Source organism: Saccopteryx leptura, chromosome 11 (assembly GCF_036850995.1).
Source record: "Saccopteryx leptura isolate mSacLep1 chromosome 11, mSacLep1_pri_phased_curated, whole genome shotgun sequence".
NCBI lineage: Eukaryota > Metazoa > Chordata > Mammalia > Chiroptera > Emballonuridae > Saccopteryx > Saccopteryx leptura.
Window position 1 is genome coordinate 20129096 of NC_089513.1, and position 15550 is coordinate 20144645.

Sequence of the window (15550 nt, forward strand, 5' to 3'; positions counted from 1 at the left end):
AACAGAATGTGGAAGCTGTGTTCCCTCCAATAAATTGAAATGGAAAGATTAACTTTGACTCCATATTTTATGCTGCTCAAATGTTGTTTAGAATTCAGACTTTGAAATTGTGTTTTTATGGCCTTTTTCTTCCTCTAATCATTTGCATCACCATTCATTCATTATTCATTCATTGAAACAGTTATTCTTGAGCCATTATTATATGAAAGGGCCTGTTATACATCAGTGAAAATGGCACATCCGAACCTTTGTGGAGCTTTCAGTCTAGCTTATAATGAATGTACTGTGTATGCAAAGATAGGGTTTAGAATATGAAACGTTCAAGGCCACGCATCTGTAGAAGTCTGTTATAAAAACATGCTGAGATACTTGACTCTACCCCACTGCACTTTCTCTCTTTACTCCGCAACCTCACACTGGTTGTGAAACTCTCTCGGGGATCTCCCTCGAAGTTTCTTGCTGACATCTCAAAGCAGAAACACTTACCATGACAGAGATGGTACCTAACACTCCACCACAGTCCTCAGCCCCTTGTAGTTAGTGGGACGCCATGGTGACTTTGTCCAGAGAGCTCTAGATAGAACCGATGGATCTCATTTCCAGGCAGAAGCATGGAAGAATCGATGGGCGTTCATCTCTTCGTCTGCTCGGTGAGTGTGGAAGCAGTGTGTCGCTCTCAGACAGACCCGTGGAACAGAACTTCCATACCCTCCAGCCTGGGACACCTAGTGAGGGAGAGAAACCTTTGTGGTATTAAGCCACTGAGATTTCAGGGCTAGTTGTTACTTCCTCATAACCTGATTCTTTCTAACTAAGAATTCTACGTGAATCACAGAGTATTTTACTTTTCAAGTATTTAACTACCTGCTCTGAGCTTAGGCCTGGGCTAAGTAGTAAGAGGGGAAGAATAAGAAGGTTCTCTTTAAGAAGCATGATCTTGCCCTGGCCAGTTGGCTCAGCGATAGAGCGTCGGCCTGGCTTGCGGGGGACCCGGGTTCGATTCCCGGCCAGGGCACATAGGAGAAGCGCCCATTTGCTTCTCCACCCCCCCTTCCTCCCCCCTCCTTCCTCTCTGTCTCTCTCTTCCCCTCCTGCAGCCAAGACTCCATTGGAGCAAAGATGGCCCAGGCGCTGGGGATGGCTCCTTGGCCTCTGCCCCAGGCACTAGAGCGGCTCTGGTCATGGCAGAGCGACGCCCCAGAGGGGCAGAGCATCGCCCCCTGGTGGGCAGAGCGTCGCCCCTGGTGGGCATGCCGGGTGGATCCCGGTCGGGCTCATGCGGGAGTCTGTCTGACTGTCTCTCCCCGTTTCCAGCTTCAGAAAAATACAAAAAAAAAAAAAAAAAAAAGAAGAATGATCTTTAGAGGGACTGGAGAAGATGGTGAGAAGACTTAAACACAGAACTGTTACAGAATATGACACAGCAAAACACTGATTCAACAAATACTTGTGCCTGTTTTCCTTGTTCAGGGCATAATGTAAAAACAGTTCTTTGATACACATTAAATGGACCTAGAGCTGGACCCTTGCTACTAGAGTGAGTGTGAGTGGTTCACAGCTCAGTCTCCTACTACCTGGGAATACAGCTTCCTTCACTTTGGTTTCTCGGCAGGCGGCTCTTCTGATTTCATGAAAGAGAATACCCCTTCATCCATTGATCTAAGTTAGATGCTTTAGGCCAATAGAGTTGGAAGGGCCCTTACAGAGTGTTGGGACCAGCCCTCTCATCCTACCATTAGGGAAACTGTAGTCTAAGGAAGTGAAGAGATGGACTTATAGCCACACAGCAATTGAGTCCAGTGGTGGTTCTCACCTTTGGCTGCTGCGCATTAGAAACCCCTGGTGAGCTTTGTATAAAATCACAAAGCCTGGATAGCTGCCAGACAGCTGAAACCAGAATTTGGGGATAGGACACGAATATCTGTTTTTAAAGTTCCTCATGGGATTCCAACGTACAGGAGGTGTTAGGAGCCACTGCTTTAGCTGATGGCCAGGCCTTGAGTATAGGGTGTAATTACTAGTTGGGTGCCGTTTTCACCAGGGTATAGTATCTGTAGCTCCTCGGGGTCTCCTTGTCAGCTGGCAACCATATTTCTCCTAGCTTGTCTTTTCTCTAGATCTCCTGGTTCTGTGGGTAGATAGAGTAGAAGGAAGAAGTGGGCTTTCTTTACCGTATGTGCTGAGTACTAGCTTTAAGTCTTTGTGTTGGGTGTTGTCATTCAGATCTTTGTTTTCTTGCTCTAGTGCCATGTAACATGGACAGGAGTTGAGGTAAGGGAGAGGTCGTGAATAAATTAGACATCTTTTCAACTAATATTTGTTGAGCACCAACTAAGTATCCTAGAATCACAGAGCCACAGAGTTTAGAGCAATCTAGATAAGCTCTATCCAAAGGAACATTGTGGTGAATGGAATGTCCTCTATCTGTATTGTTCAGTGTGGTAGTCACTAGCCACTTGTGGCTACTGGACCCTTGAACACAGCTAGTGTGACTGAGACACTGAAGTTTTAATTGCATTTAACTTTAATAAATTTAATTACTATTTTTTTATTAAGTGAGAGGCGGGAGGCAGAGACAGATTCCACATGCGCTCCTGACTGGGATCCACCTGGCAAGCCCCCTACCAGGCAATGTTCTGCCCATCTGGGCCGCTGCTCTGTTGCTTGGCAACCAAGCTATTTTAGAACCTGAAGCAAGGCCATGAAGCCCTCCTCAGTGCCCGGTCCAACTTTGCCCAAACAATTTGAGCCATGGCTGAGGGAGGGGGAGAGAGGGGGGAGGGGAAGGATGGAGCCGCAGATGGTTGTTTCTCCTGTGTGCCCTGTGACTAGGAACTGAGTCCAGGGCTTCCACATGCCTGGCTGATGCTCTGCTACTGAGCCAACTGGCCAGAGCAAATTCAATTTCACTAGCACGTTTGGTACTCTATTAGAGAGTACAAATACAGACTAATCCCTCCCCTTTATCTCCCTCAGTAGTCATCAAGTATTGCCTTGTCCTGTATGCTAGGTGGGCACTAGTGGGAGACCCCTGCCTGTGCCTGGTCTCATGGGGGGGAGGCTAAGGTTCGTTCCAGGTGGCTGACTGAGCATTAATTGTGTGATGTGTTCACTTTCCATCTTTTTTTTCCACCTCTAAAGGCCTAGTTATTATATAGGGAAGTCTTTTGTGCCAGAAAGTTCATGGTCCCTGGTCACATCATAAACACTTAGATTTCAAATAAAGCCATGTTAGTTGTAAATGTTAGACCTAGAAACAAATTCCTGTTAAAGAAAAAAAAATCTGTTCCTGAGTCCCTGGTTCCCTCCGCCCCCTCGAAGCGTGCGCACACACCCAGAGTGTCGCTCTGAGTGCTGAGCTTGCAGTTCTGCCTCTTTCCTGCTGCTCTGGGCATTTTCCCTCCCTGTCAATTTCACTGTAACCAACACCACCAGCTTATTTGTGGACCTGCTTTCACAAAATTGCATATGCGCTTCCCTCTGCATGCTTGCGGGAGAGTATTTTGAGGGGAGAGTCATCTGACAAAAGATGGACTGCCAGCATTTCTGCTTCAGGGTTTAAAGACCCTGGACTCAGGTCCCGGCATTCTAATCTGGAAACTGGAGTTGGCTGGGTGAGCTCTGAGGTTCTGCCCTGGGCTGGCCCTGTGGTTCTCACCCAGCGGCTGGAGGACCACAGGGAGAGGCGCAGCAGAGGAGCAGACGTTCTCTCTCCTAAGGGGAGGGACTCGGGAGAAGTCTTCAGAATGGCTCCCGGACGGAGGGATGGTTAGTCCCTGTGGTACCACTAACTTGGCAGGAGGTGAAGGGGGCCAGCCACTCGAGCATTTAATGAAATGAAAGTCAATTCTCAACACTCCACTTCCCCTTGTTTCCCACCTTTTGGAATTTTGTCTGCATCACGTACATGATAGTTGTTTACTGGTCTCCTATATGGAGTAAGTTTGGTGTAAATAAAAAGAGCTTTTCACAGAAAGAAAAGAGCCTTGATTAATATTTTTAAAAAGAAAAAAATTAATATTAGAAAACTACATACAAAGACGAAACCTCACTAACATAGATAACTATTGATATTTTATAGGGCTATTGCCCCAGGCAGACTTTAACATACAGTTTTTTTTTTTAAGCATCTTTTTTTAATTTATTTATTCATTTTAGAGAGGAGAGGGAGAGAGAGAGGAGAGACAGGGAGAGAGAAGGGGGGGGAGGAGCTGGAAGCATCAACTCCCATATGTGCCTTGACCAGGCAAGCCCAGGGTTTCGAACCGGCGACCTCAGCATTTCCAGGTCGACGCTTTATCCACTGCGCCACCACAGCTCAGGCTAACATACAGTTTTTTAAAAATGCAGTCGTGTGACATATTTCCTTCTGCAACATGCCTTTTCTTAGATTCAGCACAATGCTGTGTGTAGCTGCCTGGCCATAAATAGAGGTCTATGTCATGTTTTACTTCATATTTATAGCTTTGGTGAGTCGATATCTTTGCTGGTTTGTAAGAGTATCTCCCGAAGCCATAAACGAGTATATTCATGAAAAATTCTGGCCAGGTGTTGCCAGTGGCCCTCTGGAAAGGGTCAGTCTTTCTGACCCACAAGCAGCAGACTCTTTGCCTGTACCCTTCCTATAAGGGGCTTGTCAGTTGGTATATCTTTGTTCAGATGATGGATAATATCAGTTCTAATAACTTTTTATTTGCCTCATGTTGGTTAATGGTCACATTGAATAGTTTTTCATGTATTGTTCATTTGTAGTTCTTATTTTGTGACTTGTAGTCTACGAACAGTTTTCTGTTGGGGAGTTGGTGTTCTGTGTGATTTCTTTAAACTTTGGATATTAAGATTGTTAATTCTGTCAATTAGTAATGCAGAATTACTGTCCCCTTCTCCCATTTTACTCTGCCTAGGATGTGTTTTATGGTGGTTTTAAAGTTCTATATTTTAGGGAAACTAATGATTACTTTCCTACATTGTTCTAGCTTTTGCATCAATCTTTAAAAAAAGTCATTCCTTCTAAAACTTTTACAAATATTTGCCCATGTTTACTTTGTTGGTTTCGTTTTTCTTTTTGGTTTTTAATTTTCACATTTGTTCTATCTAAAATTTATTTTGGTAAGAAGGAGGAAGCATGGAACACTGGCCTAATATTTTCTTTTCCTCAGTGGCTACTAGTTTGCTACTCTTACCTGAAAATTCCCTTTAATCATGTATTTGCAGTTTTGATGTTACCACGAACAGATTTTCCATATGTGCTTGCGTTTATTTCTGGATCTGCCATTACATTTCACTTACCTGTGTGTTTTAGCACTGCTACCACAGTCCTTTAATTACTGGATTCATTAATATACCTCAAGATCTGGTCATTACAAGTCCCTCTAGGAGTGAGGTGGGAGGGGGCACTGATATTTATATTCTCTTGAAATTTGTTACCTCAGTAAATCGAGGCTATGTCCATCAAATGTGATGAAAGGCTTATACAGAGTAGTGAATTAAAACAATGGCCCACCTGTATCAGAACTACTTGGGGATTTTTTTTTTTTAATTCGGGTTTCTGGGCCCCACCGAGAAATCCTGGTCATAAGTCACGTTTGGGAAACTGTGTTTTTATAAGCTTTCAGGTGATTCTTCAGAAGCTGTAAGAAACTTAACACTCAGATGAAACAACATAACCAGTAGTCAAGTTCCTCCTGTTTAAATGATTTAAATCACCACCGCCATCTTTTTATTAATTACAAGTGTATGTTTGTACATATGTAATCAGAGTTATAAACATCTCTGCCAATACACTTATGTGGTCCAGTGCTGTGCGAAGAATACAAGGATATACCCTGCACTTGAGATGTGAACGTGAGATGTATAGTCATACTCCCTGATTATATACACATGCACACACAGACACACACACACACCCTGTCAAGTTCCTATTTACTTTAGATCAAAGTTACTCTATTTCCCTAGAGTAGCTTACAGCTAGGTTGTAGAAAAATGTACATCTTGAGGGCAATTATAGAGGGCAGTTTGTTAGTTTGCAAGGTAATCCAAATGAAAAGTGAGGGTGTTAGTTGATGGGAGAGAGAGTAAAGAAACACCAGTATGAAATGGGGCAAACCAAAGGTTTCTTGCAGGGGAGAAAGAACAGCATTCCTATTGCAACTAGAATGAAAAACCCATTAAGTATTTTTTTTTATGAGAAGCAAAATGCTTTTTTAAAAACTGGATTTATTGGGGTGACATTGGTTAATAAAATTGTACAGGTTTCAAGTGTGCAGATCAGTAAAACATCATCTGCACACTGCATCGTGCGCTCACCACCCAAAGCCACGTCTTCCCTCCCCGTTTCCCTGCTTTGCCCACCTCCACCTCCCCGATCCCCTTCCTCTCTGGCTCTCACCGTACTGTTGTCCGTGTCTATGGGAACACTGTATCAGATCCAGTTGTACTTCCTGAATTTCTCGGGCCGCCCAGCCTTGCACCTTGGTACACTGGGACTATGTGATCGGGAAATTCCACTGAACGTCCCACCGGGGCCGGTGGCTGGTGGCAGCACAGGTCTTCTGCTCAGTTTGCCTTTCTGTAAAACACGTTCTTTATCTTCATCACTGATGGTCGTGTCAGGATAGCAATCCTAGCCAACCAGACGGGGATCAAAGACAGTCGAAATGCTTCCTAACTCTGCCTTGTTGTGTCTGTTACTTGCATTTAGATCCGGGAATACCCCATCGATGCCCAAAGCAACCAGCTGCCCTTCTTGCGGAATCCAGATATCTTGGTGGGAGAAAATGACCTCACTGCACTTAGCTATCTACACGAGCCTGCTGTTTTGCATAATTTAAAGGTCCGTTTCCTGGAGTCCAACCATATCTACACTTACTGTGGTAAGTGGGGAGAGCTCTTGGGTGCCTGGGTTTGAACTTGACCAGTAGTCAAGTTCCTCCTGTTTAAATGATTTAAATCACCACCGCCACTTTTTACTAATTACAAGTGTATGTTTGTACACATGTAATCAGAGTTATAAACATATCCTGCCAATAAACTTATCTTTAGGTTTTCTGTGTTAACTCCAGTGGTTAAGCATCCTACTTTCACTCCTCATTTATATGAGAAGCACCTTGAAAGGTTTGCAGTCAGTGAATGGGGCTTAGGTCGGCTGCCCTTCATCTCTGTGGGGTGGTGACTGGTGCCAATCGCAGCTCAGCCCGGGAAGCAGTGGGCGCATCGCAGCTCAGCCCGGGAAGCAGTGGCCGCATCGCAGCTCAGCCCGGGAAGCAGGGGCCCGCCTCGCAGCTCAGCCCGGGAAGCAGGGGCCCGCCTCGCAGCTCAGCCCGGGAAGCAGTGGCCCGCATCGCAGCTCAGCCCGGGAAGCAGGGGCCCACCTCGCAGCTCAGCCCGGGAAGCAGCGGCCGCATCGCAGCTCAGCCCGGGAAGCAGGGGCCCGCATCGCAGCTCAGCCCGGGAAGCAGGGGCCCGCCTCGCAGCTCAGCCAGGGAAGCAGTGGGACGCCTCGCAGCTCAGCCCGGGAAGCAGTGGGCGCATCGCAGCTCAGCCCGGGAAGCAGTGGGCGCATCGCAGCTCAGCCCGGGAAGCAGCGGGGCGCATCGCAGCTCAGCCCGGGAAGCAGCGGGCCGCATCGCAGCTCAGCCCGGGAAGCAGCGGGCCGCATCGCAGCTCAGCCCGGGAAGCAGCGGGCCGCATCGCAGCTCAGCCCGGGAAGCAGCGGGCCGCATCGCAGCTCAGCCCGGGAAGCAGCGGCCCGCCTCGCAGCTCAGCCCGGGAAGCAGCGGCCCGCATCGCAGCTCAGCCCGGGAAGCAGGGGGCCGCATCGCAGCTCAGCCCGGGAAGCAGTGGCCGCATCGCAGCTCAGCCCGGGAAGCAGGGGCCCGCATCGCAGCTCAGCCCGGGAAGCAGTGGCCCGCATCGCAGCTCAGCCCGAGAAGCAGGGGCCGCATCGCAGCTCAGCCCGGGAAGCAGTGGCCCGCATCGCAGCTCAGCCCGGGAAGCAGTGGCCGCATCGCAGCTCTGCCCGGGAAGCAGTGGCCCTCATCGCAGCTCAGCCCGGGAAGCAGTGGCCGCATCGCAGCTCAGCCCGGGAAGCAGTGGCCGCATTGCGTGGCTTGACTGGCACAGGCACAGCCCGGGGTCTTAGGAGAATGGCGTCCTAGCTTGGGCGTCTGCTCCTACCCCCGAGCGCACTCCTGTCCCTGTTCCCGGCTGAGTTTTCCTTGTCTTCAAAGTCATCTGTGCTGTCCACGCACCCTTGGCAACCTCTGATCTTAGACACTGTCTCCATCATTTTGCCTTTTATAAAATGTCATGTGGTTGAAATCACAATGTGTAGCCTTCTCAGATTGCTTTCCTTCATTAAGTAATATGCATTTAAGGTTCCTCCAGGTCTTTTTTTTTTTTTTTTTTTCATTTTTCTGAAGCTGGAAACAGGGAGAGACAGTCAGACAGACTCCCGCATGCGCCCGACCGGGATCCACCCGGCACGCCCACCAGGGGCGACGCTCTGCCCATCCTGGGCGTCGCCATATTGCGACCAGAGCCACTCTAGCGCCTGGGGCAGAGGCCACAGAGCCATCCCCAGCGCCCGGGCCATCTTTGCTCCAATGGAGCCTCGGCTGCGGGAGGGGAAGAGAGAGACAGAGAGGAAAGCGCGGCGGAGGGGTGGAGAAGCAAATGGGCGCTTCTCCTGTGTGCCCTGGCCGGGAATCGAACCCGGGTCCTCCACACGCTAGGCCGACGCTCTACCGCTGAGCCAACCGGCCAGGGCCACCTCCAGGTCTTTTCATATCTTGATAGTTCATTTCTTTTTAGTGCTGAATGTGCTGCAGTTTCTTCATCCACTCACCTGTTGAAGGACATCTTAGTTACTTCTAAGTGTTGGTAATCATAAATAAAGCTGCCATAAACCTCCATGTGCAGGTTTTTGTGTGGATATACATTTTCAGCTCCTTTGGATAAACACTGAGGAGTGTGAGTGCTAGACCATATGGCATGAGGATGTTCAGTTTTGTAGGAAACTGTCAAAGGGGCTGTACCATTGTGCATTCCCACCAGCAGTGAATGAGAGTTTCTGTTGCTCCCATCCTCGGCTGCTTTCGATATTGTCAGTGTTCTGGGTTTTGGCCATTCTAATAGGTGTGCAGTGTCATCTATTAGTGTTTTCCTTTGCATTTCCCTAATGATAGACGATGAGGAGCATCATTTTAGATACTTATTTGTCATTTGTACATCTTCTTTGGTGAGGTGTCTGTTTATGTCTTTTACCCATTTTTTAATTGGGCGGTTTGTATCCTTATTGTTGAGTTTTGAGTTCTTTGTATATTTTGGATAATATAGTCCTTTATCAGATGTGGTTTTGCAAATATTTCTCCCAGTCTGTAGTCTGTCTTGTCATTCTCCTGACTCTGTCGTTTCAAACACTGGAAGGTAACACAGTGAGAGAGGTCGTCTGTTTGGCAATGACCTTTCCATTCTTGTCTTTTCTTCTCCACATGACTGGAAAAGCTCGTATGTTTTGAAGCCCTGACAGTGGTTCTTCTAACATCCAGAATGTGCTCTTATGTGAAAGGAAGAGGCACGGATTTCTGTCTTACCTTGAAGGTTGCATTTGTATTTTTTTCTTTTTATATTCTCAAATATCAACTTCCCTTACCTTTCCGTAAAAGATCTGAAAGGTTAGAGGATTTATTGATTCTTCAATCAACATGCATTTCTGGAGTCCACTGTTGCAGAGTCTCCTTTTAGGGACACAAGATGAAAAAAATGGTGAAATAAAAGCTAATACTTATGATATAATGTGATGTGAGATCACCAAAACTAGCCAACACTCAGAGCTTACTTTGTAAGGGGCTGGCCTCAGTGTTCTCTCTGTTAATTATCCTCAGGATAACCCAGGTAAATGGCAGTTCTTATCCCCATTTTACAGGCCTGTTAACTGAGGCACCGTGGTTGGGTGATTTGCCTAAGTCACCCAGAATATAACTGGCTGAGCCAAGATTTAACCTTGAGATGTGTAAACCATACTTCGTGTCCACAAGTTGTTTGTATTTTACTTAAGATAACCCATATAAAAATGAATAATTAATAGTCCCTTTATTAGATTTTTTTATTTTGAGATGGCTTTTTAAGCCTAACACCTGTTCGCAGAGTTAAGCATTCTCTTCTCTCTGATCCTGCAATACTTAGCACATGTCTATTTTATGAATTCATTTTCTTGAGCATTTTTGTGTCTCTGTGTGTGTATGTGTGTTTATTATTTAGAAGCCTGCCCCGCCATTGTCTTCTCTACCATGACCTAGCATGGTGCCTAGGAAACCCAAAGATATGTAATGATTTAGTTGAGTGATTGGTGAAGACTCATTCTGTTACCATCCTATTCTTTAGACTTGCTGTAATGAACAAAGGCTTTTATTAGCTGATGCTCTGGCCATTGTGTTTCCAGAACCTGACTGCATTGTCTGTTTGCAGGTATCGTGCTTGTTGCCATTAATCCTTATGAACAGTTGCCAATCTATGGACAAGATGTCATCTATGCCTACAGCGGCCAAAACATGGGGGATATGGACCCCCACATCTTTGCTGTGGCAGAAGAAGCCTACAAGCAGATGGCCAGGTAAGAACCAGCTCAGCCCAGAAGTTTTCCTGAGTAATCAGCGAGCAGATTTGCTGCTTTTGCTCAATGATGAGAATGGTGGTTCTAGAATCGAGGAAACATCTTCAAAACAAAATGAGCCCAAGTTCTATTTATTACCACATTTCTTCATGTCTTTATTTTATTCTTGTGAATGCAGTCTAGGCTTAGAGACAGTGGCTCCTCAGACTCATTTTATCGTTTGAGCAGTGCAGTAAATACCTAGCATTTCATCTCTTTGACTTCATTTTGGCCCTCCTTCTCTCCTGGTGGAGTGAATCCATTTTATAGGATCACCCTTCATTTTACAGATCTCACATGGCTCCTTTCTGAAGGAACCAGGACTCTCCACCAATTCTTGAAGATGCCAAGCATTTGGGGCTGAAATAGAAATTTCAAATTAATAGTCACACACAGTGGTTTTGGATTTAGCCACTTAAGTAGATCTCATTTTTGCTCCTACCTCCCCCCCCACCCCCAGTCTTTGAAGGAAAGGTACAGGTTATTTCCTAAGAAGATGGGCTAAGTTTCTAGGGAATCAGAACCAACATGAAGCCTGTATGTGTGTGTGTATGTGTGTGTGCGCCCGTGCGCACAGAGAGAGAAGTGGAGGATTTTTATTTTAAGGAATTAGCTCAAGGCTTGGAGACCCAGAAAAGAGTTGGTGTTGCATTTTGAGTCTGAAGACAGTCTACTGGCAGAATTTTTTCTTTGAGAGAGCTCAGTTTTTCTCTTGTATAACCTTCAACTGATTGGATGAGGCCTACCACATTATGGAGGGTAATTTGCTTTACTCCAAGTCTACTGATTTCAATGTTAATTTGATCTAAAAAATACCGTCACAGCAGTTTCTAGACTAGTGTTTGACCAAATGTCTGGGATGCACTTAGATGTATCAGAAGTTGCTATCAGAGACTTCTGGAGGTTCCCTTTGAGAATCTCCCAGCCTCCAGCTTTATTCATATTGTAAGTCCTCTTGACTAGAAGGCTCCATTCTTCCTGTCCATGCCTGAAGCTGGGCCCATGGTTGTTCTACACTCCCGTTATTTCCCTTGTTTGGGTTCTTATCACACCCATTAGAAGGGCGGGGATGTGGGCAGCCAGAGTGGTGGTGATCCCATCTTGCTTAGGGCAATGCAGTTGATGATTAAGGGGTTTGGATGTTAATGCTGGACCAGGATTTGCACCTTATGGGTTTTCTTTAAAGTTTTAAAGTTTATATTCATTTTACCTGCTGAGTCCCAAAGTTCAGCCAACTTAATTTTGCTGAAATTCTTAAGCAATTTTTGCTCATGAACATGTATTGGAAGTTTAAGACCAGCACAAGTGGTCACAGGAGAGAGCTATTTTTGAATGTTCTATTGTCAGCAGCTCAGGGCTTCTGTTATTGATCTGAGAGATACTTTAGAAGAATTCTTGCTGTGCTAAGAAAGAGGAGACCCACTGGTCTGATGCAGGGAAATATTCGCTGTATTTCCAATCAGGGCCTTCTCTGTCAATTTCAAATACCAGAACACATTCATTTCACAATGCTTGCCAATTCAACTGTGCACAACTGTGTGTTGTGCTCACCTGACTCATCGGTAGCTATTGAAATAATTATGTGATTCAAGTAGCCATGGCCTCACACAGTGGGCTCTGAACCCAGGCCTCCGTAACAGCTGGGCAAAATAAAGGGCGTGAGAAACTAAAGTTAATGACTTCCAGTCTTTGGAGGCCCTGACTCAGTTGGCTTTCTCTTGATTTACTAGGGACTGAGGTGTTTTTTTGGGATGTGACTTTCAGGGTGACTCCATCACTTGTGGGTGGTGGTGGGGGCTCCGTGGGAGCTCAGGGGGTAAAACCAGACCTCCATCCCCATCCTGAGAGTTCACACACAGTCCTGCCATGCTGGAGGAAGGAAGAGGAGACATGATAAGAGGCCTTGTTCACTGTCCGTGTCCCTATTGAACTCACCATGTCTAGACAAGAGTAAATAGAGATTCACCGTGAAGAAGAATGGCGAAATAGTATGAAACATCTAATTCATGAATTCTGCCCTTTGTATAAGAACCTGTAGTTCCCTGTGAGCGGGGAGACTGGCTTCCCCAGCTTACTTCTTTACTTCGGCTCCTGCCTCCAGTCAGAGATCCCAATGCCTTCTCCTTCGTGTTCATCTGCCCCAACCCCAGCCTCAGCTCCTACATTGAACTGGATCAGTGAACACGTGTAAAGTGCTAGTTATTTGATAGGCTCCTTCCTGAATGAACACTAAGAATTATAAGACCTGTCCCCACTTCTTAAGGAGCTCACAGCCTGACTGGAGAGAGGAAACATACGTAGGCCAAAAATCCTGTAACTACAGGATTTGTAATTAGAAGCCATGCATGGAGTCATTTGAATTGAGTTTGGAGATGTGACTGTCACAGATGGTCCAAGAAAATTGTAGGATTTAAGCTGGAGCTTGGTGAATTAGTAAGCTGCATAGAGAGAGAGAAGAAGGCATCTAGGTGGGCAAAATAGAGCGATTATAACCTTAGCAGTGTGATCAAAAGACGTCACAAAACCACAATGACATCCTGTATTATGTTCACCAGGATGTCTATAGTTGAAAAGAGAGAAAAACAAGTGTTGGCAAGAGTGCATAGGAGTCCTCAAACACTGTGAGTGGAAATATAAAATGGGGCAGCTGCTTTGTAAAATACTGTGGCAGTTCTTCAAAAGGTTAAACATCAAGTTACCACATGACCCCCCAATTCCACTCTTAAATATATACCCAAGAGAAATGAAAACATATGTGCAGGCAAAAAACTTACCTACAGATGTTAGTAGCAGCATTATTCACAATAGCCAAAAGGTGAAAACAATAGAACTGTCCATCAGTAGTTGAATGCATAAATAGCATATGGTATAGTCATACGATGGAATATTATTTGGCTATAAAAAGGAACAAAGTACTGATGTGTGCTACTTCATGCATGGATGAACCTTGAAAACATTAGACTCAGTGAAAGAAGCCAGACACAAAAGACCACATACAGGTGTGGGGTAATGTAGATTTACAGTTGTGAGTACGTGAAACACAGTTTATTCTTGTATTATTTAATTCATTATTGTATTAGTTTCTTGTATTACAACTGTAAATCTACTTTTGTCTACCCCCTAAATTGTATGATTCCATTTATATGAAATATTCAGAACAAGCAAATCTATACAAACAAAGTAGATTAGTGGCAGCCTGGGGTTACAGGTTTGAAGGGAATGGGGACTGATTGCTTCTGGATATATTTTTGGGGGGGGTAGAGAGGAGGGGATGATGAAAATGTCCTATAATTGATTGTGTTGATGGCTGCCCGACTCCGCAAATGCACTACTACCCTTTGAATTGTGTGCTTTAAAGTGGGTGAATTGTGTGTTCTGTGACTTATATCTCAATAAAGCTGTTATAAACAAAAGGGCATGGTCAGGGACCAGCACCCAGGGAAGCCAGACCTCGCTGGCGAGAGGGTCTGTTGGAGCGCTGTGGACTGCTGTCAGACGGGGTGGGTCGGACTGTGGAGACATGTGCAGGTTGGGGTGAACTTTGGGAGAAAAGTACGTTCTAAGAACAGGGTAGAAAGGTGGTCACATGCGTTGGGAAACCCTGGATTAATCAAATGAAGCCTCTTCTGTGAAGGCAGGCCTTCTCAGAGCAGTTCTGTTGACGTGTGTTCTGAGCCTCCAAGGCGGGGATGCATCACGCTGGGTTTGCACATCATATTAAGACACAAAGCTGTTCAAGGGTTATCTCAGGGGGCTAATGTTCTGTGCAACACTCTTTAGGAAATGCTGGCCTAGAGAAACGGAAACATTTTAGAGCTTGTTAGATAAAGACACAAGGGATGTTCAAAGAACAGCTTTTCTCTGATGGGCCCTATTTCAGAACAAACTTCGCCTTCTCCATATCTCTATACTGTTTACAAGGATGAGCAATCTTCTCATGAGAAGCTTAGGTTCTTGTGGAAATAGCTTGTGTGCCATAAACAAGCTCTGTATAATGAATGGAAGGGGATGATTCAGTGTGAGGCCGTGTGGCCCGGGGTGAAGCTGCTTCCTGGATCACCAGCTCTGTACCTTAGGGCGTAGGATCTGTGTTCTAGGAAGACGAGAAAGAATCAGCACATTAGGGTGTTTAGTTCTTAAAACCACCAACTGAGGGAAGTTATCACCATCATCCAGATGAGGATAGAGACTTAGGGATCCTGAATACTTCTCCGAGGTCCTGAAGACAGTGACTGGGTAAAGCTGGGATTCAGACCCAGTTTGTTTGCTGAGAAGCCCTTGCACTAGCTGAGAAGCCATACTCTCACCCCAGTGGTACCTGCTGGCTGGTCCAGATGGTCTTCCCAAGGACAGAGTGGACTGTGGTCCTCAGGGCACCGTGGGGGCCAACCGATAGACATCTCCCCTCCATGGTGGAAAAATGTCTAAGAGTCCACAGTGAGACTCGAGTTTTGGTGTACTTTCTAGCTTTGCGGGGGGACTGAGCCATCTTATCGGGCTGGTCAGGTCTGATGCTTTTTTGTGCTGTTTGTGCTTCTTGGAAGAGAGCGGGGATGCTGCAGGGGTAGTCTGTTTGCTCCGGTGGTCCAGGGGGTGAGCACTCGTATTTCCGTCTGGCCCTGCTGTGTTGCGGAGCTGTGACAAACAGGGAGAGACTAGGCTGTAGTCGCCTGGGAAACCGGGGAGAGGTATGCCACTGGACGCACCTGTGGCATGGCCCGCTGGTGGTGACAGACTGACCCGTGTGGGTGGGCGTGTTCCTGGAGATGCGAGGGGGGGGCTCCTTGAGAGAGAAAGCCTGTGCTCCCTTGAGGGGAACGGCCCTGACTCATAAACCCTGGTTGGGTCCCCACAAGTGTGTAGAGTTTGGAGAGAATTTGAAGGCCTTCCAGGGGAGCA

At 46.2% G+C, this 15550-nt stretch overlaps 1 protein-coding gene across 2 annotated transcripts in view; it reads left to right on the forward strand.

The window, feature by feature from the left end:
- Positions 1-15550, forward strand: part of MYO5B (myosin VB) — a 320122-nt gene that overhangs the window by 139158 nt on the left and 165414 nt on the right. For both annotated transcript variants that reach the window (XM_066352739.1, XM_066352738.1), the window contains exons 3-4: positions 6701-6872; positions 10468-10612. In XM_066352739.1, coding sequence (XP_066208836.1) covers positions 6701-6872; positions 10468-10612 — 317 coding nt within the window. The remainder of the gene's footprint in view (positions 1-6700; positions 6873-10467; positions 10613-15550) is intronic.